General features: G+C 50.9%; 3 protein-coding genes across 14 annotated transcripts in view; 2 read left to right on the top strand and 1 right to left on the bottom strand.

Annotated features, from left to right (window-relative positions):
• Positions 1–253: 253 nt before the first annotated feature.
• Positions 254–5704, top strand: LOC147222075 (leucine-rich repeat neuronal protein 1-like). Of its 5 annotated transcripts, XM_086168364.1 has the most exons (3): positions 285–632; positions 1209–1294; positions 2707–5704. In XM_086168364.1, the coding sequence occupies exon 3, from the start codon at positions 2842–2844 to the stop codon at positions 4978–4980; it is 2139 nt and encodes a 712-aa protein (XP_086024490.1). In that variant the 5' UTR covers positions 285–632; positions 1209–1294; positions 2707–2841; the 3' UTR covers positions 4981–5704. The 5 variants fall into 5 exon arrangements, with proteins under 5 accessions (XP_086024487.1, XP_086024490.1, XP_086024492.1 ...); XM_086168361.1 differs by lacking the exon at positions 1209–1294 and having other exon boundaries at positions 254–632; XM_086168366.1 differs by lacking the exons at positions 285–632; positions 1209–1294 and adding an exon at positions 655–746.
• A 315-nt stretch (positions 5705–6019) lies between these two features.
• On the bottom strand, positions 6020–10940 carry sumf1 (sulfatase modifying factor 1). Its single transcript, XM_086168360.1, has 9 exons — positions 10637–10940; positions 8948–9121; positions 8760–8834; positions 8132–8214; positions 7922–8044; positions 7718–7832; positions 6933–7046; positions 6779–6838; positions 6020–6423 (listed from the first exon to the last, which is right to left on the bottom strand). The coding sequence occupies exons 1-9, from the start codon at positions 10868–10870 to the stop codon at positions 6316–6318; spliced, it is 1086 nt and encodes a 361-aa protein (XP_086024486.1). The 5' UTR covers positions 10871–10940; the 3' UTR covers positions 6020–6315.
• Positions 10941–11340: 400 nt separating this feature from the next.
• LOC147222073 (inositol 1,4,5-trisphosphate-gated calcium channel ITPR1) overlaps positions 11341–21002 on the top strand; it is a 55720-nt gene continuing 46058 nt past the window's right edge. For all 8 annotated transcript variants that reach the window (XM_086168358.1, XM_086168359.1, XM_086168355.1 and 5 more), the window contains exons 1-3: positions 11341–11451; positions 13052–13162; positions 18574–18644. In XM_086168358.1, the coding sequence (XP_086024484.1) occupies positions 13071–13162; positions 18574–18644 (163 nt within the window). In that variant the 5' untranslated portion in view covers positions 11341–11451; positions 13052–13070. The remainder of the gene's footprint in view (positions 11452–13051; positions 13163–18573; positions 18645–21002) is intronic.

Genomic DNA, 21002 nt, shown 5'->3' with positions numbered 1-21002 from the left:
TCGGTATTGATCAAGTACAACAAATATTCTCCGTGCAGTATTTGTACCCTGTGGAAATGATGTACTTTGCGTGTACCTGGGTATTTTACAGTATTTCCATAGTGGAGGTGTTTGGCGGTCAGGGTCCGGGTCCGGGTCCGGGTCCGGGTCCGTGGTGCGCACCCCCCCCCCTCCCATCCGGTGAGGTCACCGGCGCGGCGGCAGCCCATTGGTCGGCTGCTGCGCGTCCATCTCACGTCACGCCGCGTCCTGCGGGGGGGCGGGCCGTGAGTCCTTCCCGCGGCGCCGCGGATGAGAGTAGACGGCGAGGCCGCCCCGCCGGGATCCGCCGCCGGTGCCAGACGCGTCCCCGCCCGGAGCTCCCACGACCCACCGGAGGACCGGACTGGACCGGACCGGAAGGCGACTCTTTCCCACCCAAGCCGTTTCCGCCGTGCGATTTATCCCCAACTGTTTCCTTTGTGTGTGTGTGTTTTTTTTTTTTTTTTATTTTATTCCTTTTTTTACACCGTGGAAGCCCGGGCTCCCCTCCCACACCCACTCACCCCTCCACCCACCCCCCGGCGGAGTATCCCACGCAGCCCGGGTCCGAGAGCCCCGCGGCGGGCCGGAGGAGGAGCGGCGCTCTGCAGGTGAGAGGAGGATAGAAGGAGGAGGAGGAGGAAAAGGAGATGAAGAGAAAGAGGAGTAGGAGAGGAGGAGGTTTAGGAGCCGAGGAGGAGAAGAGAAGAGGAGGAGGAGACGAGGTGAGGAGAGGAGAAGGAGATGAAATGAGGAGATGAGATGAGGAGCAGAGGAAGAGCTGAGGAAAAGGAGGCAAAAAAAGAGGAGCCTGAAGGGGTCTGAAATCACCTGGAGGTTTTAACAAAATATTTGCATTGAACTGCATTCATTTAATTTCAATCATTTTTATTTTCTTTTCATTTTTTTATTATCCAGTTAATTTCATTTTTGTATTTATTTATTGCTATTTTTTTCCATTGAATTTTTTTTTAACAGCAGGGCAGAAACCTAGAGTTATCACAGGTTTCTTATTATACGGGGTATTCGTCCAGTCACTGGTAACCATGGAGATCGAGCCAGACCATTATTATTGTTGTTGTTGTTGTTGTTGTTGTTGTTGTTGTTGTTGATGGGCAATAAGAGGTTGTTCTCTGTGACAGAACGTCTTTGTACATTCGGAGAACACATGTGTTCCGCCCGTGCAGGGAGACCCTCTGCTGCCTGCTGCGTTCACGGACCTCTGGTGAACGAAAGGGTTTCCAAAGATCCACCTCCGCTTGACCTCTGCCAGGTTAGAGGTCAATACTCCCAGTGTTGGCGGCGTTGTCCTTTTTGGCCCCTGTCAGCGTCCATGATTGATGCCCCGGTGATATACGTGGAAAAGATTAGCTTCTCATTGTGACTGGCCAGAGGCAGGGAAGAGAGCGTTTCCAGAAGCTACACTCGGGACGGTCCGCTGACTTGGTTGGCATCTGGAGCCTCCTCGGATCAGTCCATTTGCCCTCCTCCCCTAGATCTGTTGCATTTCCACTTGGTCACTTCCCCCAGGCTGGACAAGCCCCCCGTCTGCACCTCTACCACCAGCAGCTGCACCAGAGAACCGCCTGCATGCAAATAGCCTCTGGGCTATGCACCCAGTGGGGCTCAAAAAAAAAAAAAGGGTGTGTGACGGTGTGACGCCCCGACGGCCGTCCTCGCATCTTCTTATTCGGCTCTGAAGCAGACATGCGGGTGGTGTAGCCGTTGCTACGGCAACAGCATGTCTGAGAGCCATTCGGAGTGGATGTTCCTCGTGGCTGCACGTGGGAAACACTGTGTCTCTGCAACTCTTCTAATTACTGCTCATATTATTATTATCAGTGTCGCCATCAATCGATCTGCGCTGTTACAAACCAGACCATCCTTGTTCCGTTCCGCAATCGCATTTCCTGCCTCGGCATATGTGCTCCGAGGAGCCTCAGAGGAGCCAGCAAGGTCAACGCACACACACACACACACACACACTTAGCGTACACACACACGGAAACCTGTGCCAGGAGCCCCGGTGCCAGGTGTCTCAGCTTCATGGTCCCAGCGTGGGAGCGGTGATTGTGTGGGGTGATTTCATACTGAAGCAGCAGGACGGAGGGAAGACGAAGATGCACGCAGGCACACGCACACGCACACACACACACACACACACACACACACACAAGTGTTGTCAGGTATGCAGGCTGAGAGGGTAGAAGGATGCAGAGAAGGAGGTGCCACATTCTCCCAAGTCTGGATATAAGAGAAGCTGCACACACACACACACACACACACACGCTTACACATACACAGGGAAGTGGGTTTTCTCTCTGAGTGAGTGAGCCATTGAGGATGATGATGCAGCCGAGTCACCCTGATCTTCTGGTACCACAGAAGGTCCAGCAGGTGAAGTGGAACGGGTTAATCCAAGCCATCAGGGTTTGACGTGTTTCCTGCAGCGTTTGTTTCTACTGCTCCCTAGTGGTGGAAGCCAGAAGGAGCGCCCGCCCCATTGGTCGGTTTCTGTGGGGTCGCAGCCGTCCTCCGCATCACAATTAGATTCCAAGGTCTTCGCCCCGAGGTGAAGGAAAACCACGGAGGTTTTCGTCGAAAGGCTGTGACGAGAACCTTGTAGCTTCCTGAGAGCGTCACCCGCACCTCCTTCTGAAGCTGGCTGTCTTCTGTCTTCTCCAGGCGACGCTTCAGCGGCGGCGATGACCAGACGCCAGCGGATGCGCACCTGCCCCGCGGATATTCTGGATTAGAACCGAGGATTTAGGGGAACCTGCCAGCAACCTGAAGGCCAAGGGACCACCGCTTGTCTGCAAGATGGTGCTCATCCCGCCGCCTCTGATCCGGCTGTGCACGGCGTTGCTTCTGCTCTCGTGGGCGAGCGCGCACGACAAAGAGTGCCCTCATCTGTGCGTTTGCGAGCTCCGGCCCTGGTTCACCCCGCAGTCGACCTACAAGGAAGCCGCCACAGTGGACTGCAATGACCTGAGGCTGACGCGCATCCCCGGTGGCCTCTCCGCCGACACTCAGGTGCTGCTGCTCCAGAGCAATGCCATCTCTCACGCCGGCGGGGAGCTGGAGGCGCTGTCCCATCTGACGGAGCTGGATCTGTCCCAGAACAATTTCAGCGCGGTGGAGGCCGTGGGCCTTGCCAACATGAGCCACCTCACCACCTTGCATCTGGAGGAGAACCAGATCAGCCGGCTGCCGGACCGCTGCCTGGGGAATCTCTCCAGCCTGCAGGAGCTCTACATCAACCACAACCTGATCGGCAACATCTCCCCTCTGGCCTTCGCCGGCCTGCATGGCCTGCTCCGCCTCCACCTCAACTCCAACAAGCTTCGCCTCATAGACAGCCGCTGGTTCGAAGAGACCCCGAACCTCGAGATCCTCATGATCGGGGAAAACCCGGTCATCGGCCTCCTCGACATGAACTTCAAGCCTCTCGGGAGCCTGAGGAGTTTGGTGCTGGCCGGCATGGACCTCACCGACATCCCCGCCGATGCCTTTGTGGGCCTGGACAACCTGGAGAGCATTTCCTTCTATGACAACAAGCTGGTCCGGATCCCCCAGCTGGCTCTTCACAAGGTCCCCAATCTGAAGTTCTTGGACTTGAACAAAAATCCAATTCACAAAATTCAGGAGGGCGATTTCAGGAACATGCCGCGCCTGAAGGAGCTGGGCGTGAACAACATGATGGAGCTGGTGTCGATCGATCGGTACGCTCTGGACAACCTGCCGGAGCTGACCAAGCTGGAGGCTACCAACAACCCCAAACTGTCCTACGTCCACCGGCTGGCCTTCAGGGACCTGCCCTCCCTGGAGAGCCTGATGCTGAACACCAACGCTCTCACCGCTCTCCACCAGCAAACCGTAGAGGTGTTACCCAACCTGCGGGAGATCAGCCTGCACAGCAACCCTCTCCGCTGCGACTGCGTCCTCCAGTGGATGACCTCCAACAGGACAGCAGTGCGCTTCATGGAGCCCCTGGCCATGCTCTGTTCCTCGCCGCCGGATCTCAGGGGCCAGCATGTCCGAGAGCTGAGGTTGCCGGACTCAACAGAGCAGTGCATCCCCCTGATTTGCCGCGAGACCTTCCCCGGCCAGATGAACCTCAAGACGGGCACCAGCGTGAGTCTGGACTGCAGAGCCGTGGCCGAACCCGAGCCGGAGATCTACTGGGTGACGCCCCTCGGGACCAAAGTCACCATGGACACGGTTTCGGAGAGATACCACCTCGGCGGCGATGGCACGCTGTGGCTATCCCACGTGCGGGTGGAGGACTCGGGTCACTACACCTGCGTGGCCCAGAACGCCGAAGGGGCCGACACCAGGGTGGCCACCGTCCGGGTCAACGGGACGCTATTGGACAGCACGCAGGTGATGAAGATCTACGTCAAACAGACCGAGCCCCACTCCATCCTGGTGTCTTGGAAGGTCAATTCCAACGTCATGTCCTCCAACCTGAAGTGGGCCTCGGCCACCATGAAGATCGACAACCCCCACATCACCTACACGGCGCGCGTCCCCGTCGACGTCCACGAGTACAACCTCACGCACCTCCAGCCCGCAACGGAGTACGAGGTGTGTCTCACCGTCTCCAATGTGCACCTGCAGACGCACAAGTCCTGCGTGAACGTGACCACGCTGAGCGGCGCCTTTGCCCTGAGCCTGACAGACCAGCGCCCCAGCGCCGCCGTGCTCGCCGTGATGGCCACCACGCTGGCGTTCCTCAGCCTGGCCACCGTGGGCATCTACACGTCCCGCCGATGCAGGAGGACGAACTACCACCACTCGCTGAAGAAGTACATGCTAAAGACCTCCTCCATCCCGCTGAACGAGCTCTACCCGCCGCTCATCAACCTGTGGGAGTCCGACGGCGAGAAGGACAAGGACGGCGGTACCGAGGGGAAGCCCTCCCCTGTAGACACCACACGTAGCTACTACATGTGGTGAAGATTTGGGCCATGTTGGACACACTTTTGCCATTTTGGTGCAAAAGACGTGTTTTTTCCTTTTTCTTTTTGGTAGCTTCCACTTTGCTAACAGGTAGCAGAGCGACGGAGGACGGGTTTCTATTCTTACTAGTATGAGCGTATCGCCTTTCTTTCACTCTTCTCTTGGACGGCGGCCGTATTTGGCCACCAGGTTCTCGTAGTTGCCATGCCGTTCCTGTGGTGCTTTTGTTGTTTTTTCTATATCACGTTTGTTGGGGTTAATCGGGGTGGGGGTGGGGGGGTGGGGGCAGTGCTCCCCGAGAACAAATCGTAGGAATCAGTGTTTCCTTCGGGCAAACCTTTTGCGGACTTATAGAAAACAAGGTTTGTGGCGACTCAAGGAGGCGGCAACCACCGCTGCTCCGATGAATGTTAGCAGTCGTGCAGTAATGTTGTATCAACTATACCTTCCAACTTTCTCGCTTGGGTTGCGAGAGAACAGTATTTTAGTTTTTTGCTAATAGCTGTAGCGTTAAAGAGATAGAAACTCGAAATGTCCGTCGACACGTTTTTATTTTAATACTTTTTTTCCCCCTTTAAGTATTAGCGCATTAGCGACATTAGCCCTTTTCCCTGTACGTAACAAGGGATGTACTCCAATTCTTCTCCCATATTGTTTAGTTTATCATTCCAACATGTAACGTGTTTGACCCCCAAGCCAAAATAAATATTTTTTTCCCCCATTTGCGTTCTGTCTTTCACTCCAGCCATCACCGTGGTTACTGCTTTTGTGGGTTTCACACTGACCATGTAATTGGTCAAACCGCCTTGAGACACCCGAACGCATAACGACAGCTTAAAGAGTAAAGAAACATGGAGGGCCAACATGCTGTTGTGGTTAGCAGAGGACAGCTGCAACTTCTGGGCACATCCGCAAAGGACCCTCCTGACTCTTGCACATCCCAACAAAGTAGTCATTCGTGTAAACACCCAGTCGCCGTTTGTAAAGTACGTTTGAGCCAAAATGGCCGACAGCAGACAGTGAGTTCACACTCGGGCCAGGTTCAGCATTTATTTTATTCTAGAAAATACATTTACAGTTCAGCGGTGTCACTCTTGGACACTTTCCCTTCGATGAAAATAACAACAGGTGTGTGTGTGTGTGTGTGTCCTGTCACTGCTGGTCAAGAAGAGAAGAGTTCTTCATATGGAATGCTAAATATCGAAGTTTGTTTTCCAAAAGTCTCTCTTTGTTCCCAGGTGTAGAAGTGCCGCATGGAAACAGTATGTTCCAATGCTTGGTAGGTGTCGGATGTGTTTGGCGTCTCGTGAGGACTCAACATGGAGAGCAGCTTCAATTGGTCGTCGCCCGCTGTCGCACACAGCGAAAGCCGAGGTTTGAGGCGGAGCTGTCCGGCGTGTTCTGGCTCCGCGCCGCACAGCGGTACCTGTAGCAGTACGACTGCAGGGGAGGGAGAGAGACAGAGGAGACAGTGTTTCCTTCCCAGGCGCTGCCATGGCAACGGGAGCCCGGAGAGGTGATTGAAAGGAGGGGGAGCCTCTGGGCTGAAGGCGCAAGAAAAAAAAAAAAAAAAAAGCACCGAAACCGCACCCGTTCAGCGTGTTTAAACCCTGCCCACTTCACCCAAAGCCCAGAGGCGAGACAGGAAGTTACAAAACTATTTTAGATTTTAGCATCACATTGAAAATCTGCGGGCTATTTTTTTTTTTTATTTGACAACCTGTAACAAGGTGAGGATGAAGATCGGGACCGATGGGACGAACCAAGGAACCAGGTGCGAGCAGTCGGTGTTTACCTTGTGACACATGTACGACCCTCCTTTCTTCACCTTGTCTGCGCCTGAGGGGGGGCCTGTCTGTGGGGGGGGGGGGGGGGGCAACAAAGAGACAATTGAGGGAAACAAGCTTAGAGGGAAGCTTTTGGGGCCGTCGGAGGGGCAGCGACAATACCGGGTTGTGTTGGTGCTCGGGGGTGTGGTGCACGCTCCACCAGTCCGCTGTCCACTCCCAAGCGTTGCCCACCATGTCGTAGAGGCCGAAGCCGTTGGGGGGGAAGGACTTCACCTGCCGGGGGGGGGGGAGCAGTCCAGGGATGACGGTGTGGCGGAATTTTGTCTGTTTTATCTGCTGATCCTGCCGTACTCTGGGGTTCTACAGGCTAACGGGTGCCACGAATTCACACCGATCTCTGCTAGCAGGTGGGCCGGCGTCCTTTCAGTCTTTTCCGAGTCTTGGGATTTACAACAATAACAAACGTGTTTTTAACGGTGACGTAACACAATCGGGGACCAGTAGATGACCTCCAACAAAAACATAATAAGGACAAGAAAACAATCACTGACGCAGTACTGGTAATATATGTTGGTGGGAACAGTGAAGGATGTCCTGAACCAATATGGACTGTCCCAAAAGAGGAGCAGATGTCAACTCTCCAACGTATCATAAATGACACGGCCGAGGCTCTGCAGCTACCCACGGGAAGAAATTGTTGGAAAAACCTAGTTGTTTTGTAAATAGCGACCCTGTGAGATTCAAGTCTGAGGCTAGGCTGCAACTAAATACCCGTCAGAGGACGTGAGCCGCTGTGAGACGATAGTTTCCCACAAGTCTTTTCCAGATCTTTAGACACATGGGTGGCGTTATCATATGTGACTGCATGTTCCGCGCATCCGATAACGCTGTGATAATGCTAATAATCCCCAGAACACTCCGACACGCTTGCCCCCGGTGCTCACCGGCGAGGTTTTGATGAAGCCGTCGTCACCAGAGTTGCGATGGGGGAAGTCCCCCTGCCAGAGGTTGGCGTAGTGCTGCCCTTTGGGGGTCAGCCGGTTGCCCCAGGGGAAGAGCCTGCGTGCACAGGGTCGGACAAGGAAGCCGCCGTCAGGAGGTGCTGACATGTGGAAACATCGCTCTGTAACAGCGCCAAGAGGGCACACCTGTCCCGCAGGCCGCCCCTGCAGGCGTGCTCCCACTCAGCCTCGGTGGGGAGCCTCCTGCTGGCCCAGGAGCAGAAGGCGGCAGCATCAGCCCAGGACACGTGCAGCACCGGGTGGTCCAGTCTGCACACATGGATCGCCACACTTCACTCCTCTATCGCGGACACACAACCCCGGCGACTGTTCTCCTGGCCGACCCATGAACCCCACCTTCCGCTGGTGTCGCTGTCGGGGCCCTCGGGGTGCCTCCAGTCGGCACCTTTGACCGGCAGCCACCAGGGGGCAGCAGCCACCTGAAAAAGGCAAAGAGGTGAGCGGCGCAGGAGAGCAGGGTCATCTTCCACTTCCTACTGACTGGAGCTCGGATTTAAAATGGAAAGGCTCACAAGATTATCTGGCTGTAACTTTCTTCTATAATTTAAACATAGATCTTTGAGACGTAGTTGTTAATTCTACGACAGAATTTACAGGTCTTGGTGATCAATCCAAGACGTTATGAGAGTATCTGCATACACATGTGCGTGGGGGTGCTGGGGGTATGAGGAACCCGTTGGGTAGATTTGCATATCTACCCCGCTCCATCTGATCTGAGGCTGTGGTGATGAGCGCAGCGCCCGCCACAGAGTGCGCAAGCTTTTCACACTGGCCCCGAACACTGCGGGTTTCCCGTGGCAACCGGGAAGTGTGAACGTCTATCTGCGGGTCATCGCATGGGTTGTGTGTACATGTAAGTGTGTGTGAGTAGAGCTTGGCCGGGTCTGACAGCTCCGGCCACGTCGGCTGGAGCGCCGGGCGCTCTCTGAGGTAAAAGGGCGACCACAGGACGAAACACACTCACCGCTTGGGTGATCTGGGTTTTGACGCCCTCGCTCAAAATCCCCTCGAAGACAAATGAGTCACCGAATCTCTCCGCCTGGTGTGCACGCACGCACGCACACACACACACACACGAGAAAGAAAGAAGGAAGTGTATGAATGAATGAAGTCACGTTCCTGCTAGGGGTAAGGTAGAGGGTGTCTGGGCACCTCCGTCACGTAGCCCGTGGCGTTGACGAAGCTTTGGAACTGCTGGTTGGTGACCTCCTGGACATCCATGTAGAAGGAGTCAACATGAACCTGCCTCTGAGGGCCCTCGCCGTCCCCGGGGATGCCCGGGTTGTCCGTTCCCATTAGGAACTCCCCTCCAGGAATCAGCACCATCTGGGGTTCACGAGAGAAAACCTTGAAAACAGGTAAAAAAAAAAAAAAGGAGCAATCGCAGTACTTCAGAGGAACTGAGTATCCATGTTTATTTTTTACTATGACGGTGAATTTTCTAGTGACTCCTGCGGTAATCAATCCCTTACTGTGGATGTCAAAAGTGAACAATCTTAAAACAACAACAATAAAAATGATGATGACACTAATGATAAAAATAAAAATGACAGCAATAACAACAATGGCGCAACGACAACAACAATAACTAATAAGAATGAATCACAAACTGCACCTTGTTAGTTTGCACACGCAAAGCTGCAAACAGTTTTAAGATGTTCATCTGCTCTTTCTTACAACTCGCACATCCTGTTAATACTGTTTATATTTCTCTGCACTATTTACATATCTTAGCAATAATATCCCAATTATTTAATGTTCTTTGTTTTCTGTTTTTTTTTGCTACCTATCTGACTTCACTGTGATACCCAGGGAAACATGTTTCAAGACTGTACATAAGACAAAAACCAGCAAAAATCCTGAAAAATAATAATAATAATCCATCCCACCGAAGCCACCACCAACGGCTGCCATCAGGGATTTTTAGGTTAGGACAATCAATGCAAAAACAAACAGATTGAAAAACATTTTTTACCACACAGCGGTCATCGCAGGTCTGCACAACCCTGAACACACACCTTACATACAGTACAGTGAAGTTTTTTTTTACTTTTTTTAGTTTTCACATTTTTACTTTGTTCTTTCTATTAATTCTTCTAGATGATATTTATATTTTCTTGTCTCATATTTTTTTCTGTCTTATATATCTGACCCAGAGATGCTGCTATTGTTGTGTTGTGTCCTGCCTTTGAAGACTGCTTTGTGTTTGTTTTTGATTACCGGTACACTGAACCACTGCACTCTGTGTAACGACTTCTCCCTTCAGCTTCTCCCTTCAGAGGTCCCCAAAGCAAATCAACCTTCTCCATCTAACCCTATTCTCTGTATCCTCCTCTCTCACACCAACTACCTTCATATCTTCTCTCATTATGTCCATAAATCTTCTCTTTGGTCTTCCTCGAGACCTCCTGCCTGGAAGCTCCAATTCCAGCATCCGTCTACCAATATATTCTCCATCCCTCCTCTGTACATGACCAAACCATCTCAGTCTGGCTTCTCTGACCTTCTCTCCAAAACATCTAACATCATTCCTGATCCTATCCATCCTGGTCACTCCCAAAGAGAACCTCAACAATAATAACAATAATAATAATAATAATAATAATAATATGATAATAACAATAATAATAATAATAATAATATAATTACAATAATAATAGTTGTTATTATTGTTATTATTATCATTATTACAAACAGCGTACTATCAAACATCAGGTAAGGTGTTTTGGGGAAGGAGGTCACAAGCCCGGCACGCAGTCTGACCGGAAGTGGAGGTTCCGTATTTCGCGTTAAAGCAAACTGGAGGCCGGAAGTGTGAATGTACGGTTCCGGTGACCGGACCTGACTCAACAGCCCGCCGTGGTCCCCCGCAGCGGCGGACGGTTGTCGGTTGGCTGCCCGGGAGTATCTTACTGCCGGGTCCTCGGACGCCTCCCGGTGCGGCGCAGCGGCTCTCTCCGGGGTGGCACAGCCGCAACCCGCTGCTTCCGGCCGGGCGTCGGCGTCCGTAGACGCCCCGCACAGCCGCGCATCGTCCAGGCAGCTGAAGAGCAGCAGCAGGACGCAACCACGCATTGTTGTGTTACTCGGCCGCACACCGCTCACCCCCTCATGTCACTTCCGGGTTTACTTCCGGAAAGTCACGTGGTCGGTCAGGTTGTATTAACCCCTTCCTTCCCGGAGCTTATTTTGTTCGCCCTCAACGTGAACCAATATAGAGGGGGGAATAAAGCAAATAAAAAAACAAACGGCATTGTTTCTGAAAGTTTATTTGACATGAGAAAATAGTTATTTTGAGGTTCTCGGTTAAAAATAAGATGACGAATTTTCACAGTTGAAATCTTCAGGGGTGATGGTTAAAAATAAGACCCCCACGCAGGTTTCGAAGTGGCTGCGGGAGTGATGAGTGCGGGTTTCCGTGATGCTCGGTGGAGCGCAGGGGACATCATTTCCCAGATAGCAACACAGGGGCCTCCGGAGAGGAGAGGAGGGGGGCGGGGAGCCAGCCAGCGCACCGCCCGCCGCCGCCGGAGCTGTCAGAAACACCGGAGGAGGACCGGAGTCCGACGACGGTCGACGGAGAGGAGCTGCGGTCATGTCGCCCTGAGGCGGACCACGGCGGAGCCGAACCCCGAGCGCGTCCACCGCAGGCCGAGGTAAAACAACAAACAGCAATAAAAAAAAAAAAAAATCAGAAACTGATAGAAGAAGTTTAAAAAAAGTTAGTCACGCAACTTGTAAATAGTTTTCCATCGGACTCCTCTTCCTCACTTTCTTCATCTTCTCGCTGCGGAGTGGGGAAAGCAGATGGTTGCCCTTAAATGGCCAACAAATGTCTCACGGCTCGGTCCCAAGACGCGCCGTGCATGTGTGTGTACATGTGTGTGTGCGTGCGTGTCGTGCACTGTTTGGCGCGCCGGAGCAGACGTGATTTCACATTATTAATGACAGAAGAGGAGGAAGAAACATCAGAGTCTGTGGTTCGACTAACCGGCACTTTCATTTTCAGTGTGTGTGTGTGTGTGTAATAGTGTGTGTGCGTGCTTTCCCCCCTTTTGCTCAGGGGTTGGAGGCGGTGGCGACCTGTTGCAGGTGCGCGTCGCGCCGCTTCCTGCTCGTCCCCGCGGACGCCTGCGAACTGTCCGGACGCCGGGAAACAATACACGCGTGTCCGCACCACGCAAAAATTTCCCTCTATGCAAATCCACGCAGGCTGAGAGAGGGACCGCATCCTGCTAGCAGAACTCTCTGTGTGTGGCTACACACACCGTAACACTCCTCAGGATCCGTTAAACGTGTTTGCGATTTGCAAGTCGGGAACGAATCGTTCAAAACTCCAGCGTCATTATACCGACTCATGGTCCCTCGTCCCTATTCGTCCAGTAACTCGTCCCTGCTGCTGCTGGCTAGTTAACTGCAAATGAGAGACTAGATGTGCAACACACGACTGCTATTCATGAAAATATCATGTTAATCAAACCATTGACCCTGTTGGAGGAGAAACAGCTGTGGTTTAGTTTCCCCACTTGGAAAAGAACAACACACTCAGTTGCTCAATGAACAAATCACTATGTAGCTCACAGTAGCCCTCCCCAAATGACTCAGTAGCTCAACAAACAAATGAATCGCTCAGTAGTTCACAGTAGCCCTGCCGACTCACAAAAGAAACAACTCACTCAGTAGCTCAAAAAAAGAATCTCATTGTCTTCAGCGCTCACCAAGCGAACGTCTCACTCTGTAACGAATCACTCATTGGCTCAATGAGCAAATTGCTCAGCAGGTCGCCCTACTAAGGAGTAGCCGCCCTACTAAGAAGCGGGTGTTTAATAGGCTTAGCTAGTGTTCATGTTCATCCTGCACTTTTCAATTTGTACATCTTATACTATCCCTATTATGCTCATTATGTGTTGTTTTTGTCTCCACTTTCTTACCTATTCCTCTTCCACCATCACCCTGTCAAACCAACTGCCTCCATTTTGAATCCTTAACCGACTCAGTGACTCAAATGACGTAAAGACATGTCTCTCTTTGGTGACCGATTTGTAACTTTTAGGTTTCCCATCACCTTGGTGTGGGATTTGATGTAAAGGCAGCATCACATTTGCAAGCATTTTGTCCATGTCTGCGTTGATCTACAGAGGGAACTCTTCTAAAATGTCCAGCTTCTAAATAGCCTACCCACGCCAGATCTTCTGAAGCATTTGCTAAAACTAGTCCGTTCATGCTATTCCCTTTCTCTCTCCTCTCCGGCTGCAGGCGTCTACTCTTGTCCATCATGTCGGACAAGATGTCCAGCTTCCTGCACATCGGGGATATCTGCTCCCTGTACGCAGAGGGATCCACCAACGGGTTCATCAGCACTTTGGGGTAGGTCCACTACAAACATCACGTATTGGGGGGGCACCAATGTTCCTCAAGAGGCCCATGCATGCATATATTATTTTTCTTCCTATCATAAACGCAGCGGGGGGAGCTAGGAATGGAGGGAACCTGCAGCAGTTTAACTCTGAATTCTGTGTCTGACCGGTGGTTGCAGAAAAACTGAACGCTTTGGCTTTTAAACGTACAAATACTGCCATTTTAGTGTTTGCAGGGCAGAATGTAAGCGCATTGTTGCAGGGTTGTGTTCAAAGTACATATAAAAGGAGTCAGTTTAACATTTTAGGGGCAGCATGAAACAGGCTGACTACCGTGAGACTGACCAATGAGGCAGGCTAGCATGAGGCTGGGTTGCATGAGACCGGCTAGCGCAGGGGAGGGCAAACTTTTTGGCTCAGGGACCATATTGACTTTTAAAATTTGACAGACAGGCCGGCTCACCACTAGATTCGCCGCATATAAAAAATAAAAAAAAATGCATTTGTAAACGGTACATATCAGACTCTTCTGACATTTGCTTTGAAAATAAAAAGCAGCTTGGTTTTGAAGGCTCTGGCGTTTGCTCGCATTTCATGGACAAACCAGTTTTTCCCTTGTAGCTTCATGTTCAGCTCATTCATGTGTGTCAGTATGAACACAGTAAAGGCTATTTCCAACCTTTTTTGAGACACATTTTTTCATTTACAAAATCCTTGGACAGACCACCAACCAGAATGACACTCTAACACAGTACATATAATACATATAGTTGATAATATAGTTTTTTAATGTGTTTATACTCAGTGTGAAACCTGGGGATGTTTTGATGAACACACAATGGATATCCTGGCAGTAATGGTAGAGAGACACACACAAAGCTCTTGCTAAAGCTTTACAAGCTGGCAGTATTAATGTTTCTGCTACAGTATAGGACTTTTTTGATTTAGCTATGGTTTCAGCAACAATGTAGCTAGCTTTGATGGCTCTCTTGTTTACCTTTGTGGTTTTTCTCCACAAAATTGCCCGTTTCTCATTGTTTGTACATAGATGTACAAAATAGTCCATCGGCTTGTTTTGAACGAGAGGGTGTTTTGTTTGGAGATGGCGTTTAAGCTTGCTTGGCACCGTGGCACTACTAGATAGCTTCTCACCACACACCAAGCACAGCAAAGTCTTGCCGTTGCATCCCTGGTGAAAGTGCATCCAAATGAAAGATAGCTTTCGCTGTATTGCATCGAGCTCAACGTCTTTTTTTTCCTTTTGTCTATCTCCATCACTGTCACTTGCTCGTCTTGCGCTGATCCCAAACCGCCACTTTCACACAGCACTAACACTTAACATTGACTTCTACGTCATCTGATCATGTGATTTACCGATCTTTGGTGGGCCGGATGTGGCCCGCAGGCCGCAGTTTGCCCACACCTGGGCTAGCATGACAAAGACCTGCAAGATACAGATGAAACAGGGAGCATGAGACTGGCCGCTTTGAAACAGCCTAGCATGGCGTAGGCTAGCATAGGACAGGCCAGCATTAGGAAGGCTAGCATGAGGCAGGCCACCATGAGACAGGGTAGCATGACAAAGACCTGCATAAAACAAATGAAACAGGGAAGCATGAGGCTGGCTGCCATGAGACTAGCTAGCATGAAACAGACAAGTATAAAAGAAGCTAGCACGAGAAAGGCCAGCACAAAGCAGGCTAGTATGATGCAGGCCACCAGAGACAAGGTGGCATGACGAAGACCTGCATGAAACAGGCAAGCATTAAACTAGCCACTATGAGAGAGACTAGCGCGAAGCTGGCTAGCACGGGTCGGGCCACCATGAGACTGGCTAGCATGAGGCTGGGCTGCATGAAACATGCCAGCACGTGAAAGGCCAGGACAAGCATGACGCAGGCTACCATGGGACAAGGTAGCATGACAAAGACCAGCATGAATTAGCTAGCATGAGACTAGCCACCATGAGGGAGGCTATATGGGGCGGGCCAGCACGCGACTGGCTAGCATGCAACTGGCTAGCAAGAGGTTGGCTAGCATGTTCAGTTTCCTGACCCCTCCCCCAAACAAAAGAAAAAATGAAATGACCTTTGCCGGAGAATGAGTCACTCTAGAGACATTTTGGCCTTTGCAGAGTTCCAGCGCTGCCCACATGCACAAACACACACACAAATCATGCATATCAGCATTGTCCTGCCAGCTCTTTGGCCCGGAGCGTTCCTTCTCCACGCACATCCACCAACTCGGCAGCGTTCTGCAGAGGAGGACGAGCGGCATCTCTCTCTCAGCGCTTCTTCTTCAGCGACATTTCCTTTCCCCTCCGTGGCTGCCAGGAGTTGTAATGTAAACGTGCAGCCCGGCTCCCTGCCGTGTACAGACTGCACGGGCAGACACGGTTTGTTTGGAAAACTATGCACATTCCCCTCAAAAGAGGGCCTCGGATGGAGTTGGGATTTGGCCCCCCCTCACCATCCACACACACACACACACACACACTTTTCGACGAGTGTTATTCTAAGCCGGTGAAAGTTAAATCTGTCACCGAACTCTCCGCGGGTCGTCTCCTTGGCTGCCGCCGCAGAGGCCGAGCAGGCCTTGGCTACGTGAGTGGCTCTGGTCTGAACCGCAATCTGGCCAAACCTGAACTGCAGAGATGGTGTTTCCTGTGTCCTGATGCAGCAGAACCTCGGCTCACGAATTTATTTCGTTCTTTTACTCCGTTCGCCAACCGAAATGTTCACTAACGGTATCAGTTTCCCATTGAAATCAATGCAAATGACAATGATCTGTTGTCCAGCATGATAGAAACACACTTTTGAACCTTTTATTTGTAGCAAAAAGACAGAAAGGATTTAAAGATAACCTCGATTATTACTGTGTTTCCGGCACTCTTTCTCTTCTTGCCAACACTTGTACTCAGCATTTCTTTGCTAAATCGGTAAAAGTAAAGACTTCTTGCATCATGAGACCCTCGCTAACGCTAACTCCAGCATGTTCCTTCATGCAGACTAACAATAACATAGTCACCCCTTTAGCCACATTAGCCGTCTTTAGCCCATCTTTGTTCTTCAGGATTATACAGATGGTTGACTTAGACGCATCGTAGCGCTTGGCGAGATCTGTAACAAGGCCCTCATTCATGTTTAGCTATTAATTCCTTCTTCAGATCGACTGTATTTCCAAACTTCTTCTCAACACCACTAACACTGACCATTTTGGAGGCCATAGTGAGGGCTAACTTCCTGGAAAAAAGCACAACGATGAATTATTTAAACAACATGGAGTAGCACATAGGACTATCGCTAGGCTACAACGGCACAGCGTGGCTAGCCCGTGACTTTATTTGTTTGTGTGTTCGTGCACAGACGGCCATTCGCAGCTTGATTCAAAATTTGATTGAAAACTCTGTTCGTAGGCTGATTTGTTCATGATTAGGGGTGTTCGTATTCTGAGGTTGTCCTGTATTCAACTTGGACCTGTTAACAAAAACCCGGGCTGACCGGTGAAGCGGGTTATTGGATGTCAGGAAAACAAAACGGGAAACATTCACGGGAAGGTTTTCTGTTTTTTTTTTTTTTTTCCCCCCCTCCTCTTGAGTTTCTCGGGCCCAACTCTGCCCCAGTGTTTACGTTCCAGCAGGCCAGCGCCGATCAGGAGGAATAACGTCCGAAGGGGCGTCTGCTGTCGGGAGGAGCAGGGAGGGGGAAGGGAGTCCAGACCGACGGCCGCCATGATGAGATCTTTCAGAAGGCAGGAGTTATGACCGATTAGCTTGCGACTGCTAGCGGTTATTTATTCTTGCAGAAGACGTGACGCAATTGTGTTATTAGCCTTCCTCGGCACGTCACCCCGCCTCAGCTTTCTCCAGTATTGGCGTCCTGCCGCCACTGGCGTCCAGCGTTCCTTCCTTGTTGTTGAAGTAAACCAAGTCTGGCTAGCTGAAATAAATTTAGCTTCCCTAACCTTTGTTTGCTAACATACCACATCTGTTTGGCTGACATAAATATGCCTTGGCCATCTACTATTTCGGGGGACTTCAGTCACCACCTCCTCCTCAGGAGTCATTTGTCATCATGTTTTTCCCCCCGTGTTTTTATTTTGTTTTTATAAACACCAAAATGTCCCGGGAAGTGTGTGACGCTGCTTCATGGTGCAGTCACTGAGTATATAAAAATTTAGCATGCCGAAGACGTTTGTCAGGGTTAGACAGTCCAATAGAGCGCTTTCATCACTGAATCACATTCGCCCATTTACGCACACGCTAATGCTAATCATACCATAGGAACCAACTGGAGGAGTCTGGAATTGAACCCCCAACCTCCGTCTTCTTCTCACGGTCAAGAAATTGTGAATGGGTTATTTAGAGACTCTAAATTAGCGACGGGAATCTCAATTTGTTTTCCCGATTCGAGTTGATACAAGTCCAGACAATTGGTTTTTGAGTTGCTTGAGTCACTGAGTCGCATGGGCTACTGTGAAGACCCGGTGAGTTGTTTGAGTTACAGAGTGAACTGTTCGTTTTGTGCATGGGGAGGGATATTCTGAGCTCCCGAGTGAGTTGTTTTTTTTCTTGAGCAAGGCTCTGTGCTACCGAGTGATTTTTTTTTTTTTTTTTTTTGTTGTTTTGTTTTGTTTTGTTTTGCAATCAGGAAGGCTCTTAGCCACTGAGTGATTCGTTTGTTGAGTTACTAAGTGAGTTGTTCATTTTATGCATAGGGGAGGGCTACTCTAAGCTACCTAAGCAATTTGTTTTTGGAGTTCCAGATTGAGCCATTCGCTTTTTTCGTGGGGAGGGCTACTATGAGTTCCTGTGATTTGTTTGTTGACTGAGTGAGTCGTTTAGTGTTTTGTGATCATGAAGCGAGGGGCCATAAATTAGAACAAGGAACAAGAGTTGATTATATCCGTGAATAGCAGTTGTCCTGTAAGTGACATCTTGTCTAGTCTCTTTACTGTGTAGTTAGCTATCTAGCAGTAGCAGGGAGGAGTTGGTGAACGAGTTCGAAGAGACAAGGACTCATGAGTCGCCAGAAATATGTGTTTTGAACGATTCGTTGACAGCTTGCACATTCGACCGCCAAGTCGTGGGTCGGGCGATAGGTCGCATGTGTCCATGTGTGGCCTTGTGATTAACAGCTGACCCGTCCTAGTTATGCGCTGCCATTTGTGCAATGGCTGAATGAATGAATGAATGACTGAAACGTACATCTGGGAATAATGTTAGACAAAAGCCTCTGCTGCTCCAGCAGATGTAGAGGGTTCATGAGAGGAGACTTTTTTTCCGCACAGCTGCAGGCAATATTTGGATATCGATGAATTAGCTTTCTTTGTGTGTGTGTGTGTGTGTGTGTAAATTTGCACAGAAATTCAAAATGCATTGTAGCAATGGATTAATCATGTGTTCATGTGTTCATGTCACAGCCTGGTGGACGACCGATGCGTTGTGCAACCCGATGCAGGGGATCTCAACAACCCCCCCAAGAAGTTTCGAGGTAAGACGCCTGCGTGCACACACACACACACACACACACACACACACACACACACACACACACACACACACACACAAACTTCCTGTTGCCTTACATCAACTGCTGTACTTTTTCTCCGCCGCTCAAAATGTGCACGCTGCGGCCTCAATATGGCCTCCGACAGGGATGCTAACCCCCCCAACACACACACACACACACACACACACAAACACAAGGGGGGGGGGCAGATGGAGATAAGCAGTGGAAAACAGCTCACTTGAAAAGCGGCTTCTCCACAGAAATGGGAGCCGCCTTGTGGGAGGCGCTATTATTAGCCGCCGCGCAGGAAGTAAAACTCGTGACCTCCAGTTCTCAGGCGGGGAGGGCTGCGTCGGGGGAGGGCGGTGGGTTGCACAAGGGGGTTGAGTGTCTTCAAGAAGCCTCCTAGAAGCCTTCTAGAAAGGAGCGGATTCAAACGGAGGTGAATTTCCCCCGTTTTTTTGCTGGAAGAACAGGTTGTCGCTCGTGGCCCCCGACAATCATTAAACCCTGTAAATCATCGGTTGGTGAAGTGACCCTCCTCACCGCTCCATCAGCTGTTCTTGACCAGGAGTGGCCTCCTCCGCCACTGGTGGGGGAGCGAGGAAAGTGGCAGAGGGGTGAAAGAGCTCACCCAGCGCCAGCTCTGGAGTCGCTGACGGCGATGGAGTTCATACATAACGTGGTGCAGTCACACTCCACGGCTGGAACTGGTGGAGCTCCTGAGATCCCCCGCCCCCCCAAAGTGATTCTTATCAGTGATGTCTTGTGCTCGGGGAACACAAATAGACCTCTCCGAGGCCTCGGGAGGGCTGTGGTGACGTGACCCCAACGCAGCCCTACCCCCCCCCCCCCCCCCCGTATAGAAGCGGCTCATGAAAAAAATGGATGTAAATAAAGGAGGGTGATGACAGGAAGCTGTTTCACTGTTAGCGCGATTGACTGACAGGTGATGGATTAGGCCCCGCCCACCTCCCGCCCGGCATCCACGGTGTTATTTTGGCTGATTCCGACCTCTCCCTGAACCCCTGACCCCTGCAGACCTCTCTGCAAGACTTCCATAGTAAGACTGTCAAGAAACAGGCTGTTCATGTTCGAGATGTCCAAATTGACCGTTTGCTGTGTGTGTTTACATATCTGGATTGGGCGCGCGCGTGTGTGTGTGTGTCCTCCTGTCATAACATACTAATACTGGATTATTATTCTGCACGGCACCAGATGACAAGTGGAATAACCACGAGAAAGTAAACAAGACAAATATGAAGTCTTTTCCCCCTGTCAGCCTCACTCTAATTTTTTAAATCTATGTATTATTTAACTTTTTCTCTTGCACTATTTCATCTAATTTGACATTGAAAGCAGAGAAGAGTCTGTGTAAGTCGCTTTTGTAAGTCGCTTTGGATGAAAGCGTCTTCTAAATGACTGTAATGTAATATCTGGGAGAACAGGTGCGAGAACAGCTATTACTGTGTAATAACACGGTTACGCATTGGGGTTGAGCTTTGTGAAGGTGCAGCGTTGTCCGGGGTCGGACGAGATTCGTAGGGGTGGGGGGGCTCACAGGGGAAGCTGACGGGGGGAGCAGACAGGGGCGGCGGGTCGAGTCACACTTTTCGCTTTTTTGTTTTGAAAAGCTGTAGAAATGAAAACCGGGGGGTGGGGGGTAAAAAGATGCAAAAAAATCTGACATCTCCGGCAGAAGACCGGTCCGACCTGTCGGTGCGCTCGCTGTGGCTTCTCTTACATGCACACACACACACACACACACGCACACGCACACGCACACACCCCTCCCCTGGGTCTGGTTTGCTAAAGTGAGATGAAGCCATGTCATTCCAGCGTCGGTGATGGAACGTCGCATGAAAAAAGCGTGAAGAGCGTGTGTGTGTGTGTGTGTGTGTGCGTGTGCGTGCACTTCCTCATCCAGCCCTCCGAGGCCGCCAGGATTTTATCTACAGCCCCATCAGCTGCAGCCGACCGGCCGGGGGCTCCATTCGCAGCCGGCCTCTCTTCTCCTGCACCATCCGGCCTGCTCACATTCCTCCTCTCTCTCTCCTCCTCCTCTGGGTTCCTTCCTCTTTCTGCGTTGTGTTTTTCCCAGCGGCGCTCTGGGTCAGACCGAAGTCGACCATATCTGGCAGGGGAGAGGAGATAGAGGCCATTAACTCCATGTCAGACAGTTGGAGGAATTCGGCGAGGAGAAGGGGGGGGGGGGGATGAAAGAACATGGAGGAGGGGTGGAGGAGGGTGGAGGGAATCCCCACCCTCTCCTCCTTCCCGCTGTCATCCCACTCCCCTTCTCTTGGCTGGCCTTATTTGGTCACGTTGCTGGGGTAATAG

This window comes from Fistularia commersonii, chromosome 21 (genome assembly GCF_037954325.1).
Source record: "Fistularia commersonii isolate RoL2024-O1a breed Wild chromosome 21, RoL_Fcom_v1.0, whole genome shotgun sequence".
Classification (NCBI taxonomy): Eukaryota; Metazoa; Chordata; class Actinopteri; order Syngnathiformes; family Fistulariidae; genus Fistularia; species Fistularia commersonii.
Note: the sequence above shows the minus strand (reverse complement) of the source record. Positions and strands in the feature narration are given on the sequence as shown.

Bases quoted from the DNA above. Each gene is read 5' to 3' on its own strand.
- LOC147222075 (XM_086168361.1), top strand. From the start codon at position 2,842: ATGGTGCTCATCCCGCCGCCTCTGATCCGGCTGTGCACGGCGTTGCTT.
- sumf1 (XM_086168360.1), bottom strand. From the start codon at position 10,870: ATGCGTGGTTGCGTCCTGCTGCTGCTCTTCAGCTGCCTGGACGATGCG. The intron at 8,215-8,759 runs GTGAGTGTGTTT...TGCCTTTTTCAG, and splicing joins AAACCCAGATCACCCAAGCG to GTGGCTGCTGCCCCCTGGTG. The intron at 6,839-6,932 runs GTATTGTCGCTG...CCCCCCCCACAG, and splicing joins CCGAGCACCAACACAACCCG to ACAGGCCCCCCCTCAGGCGC.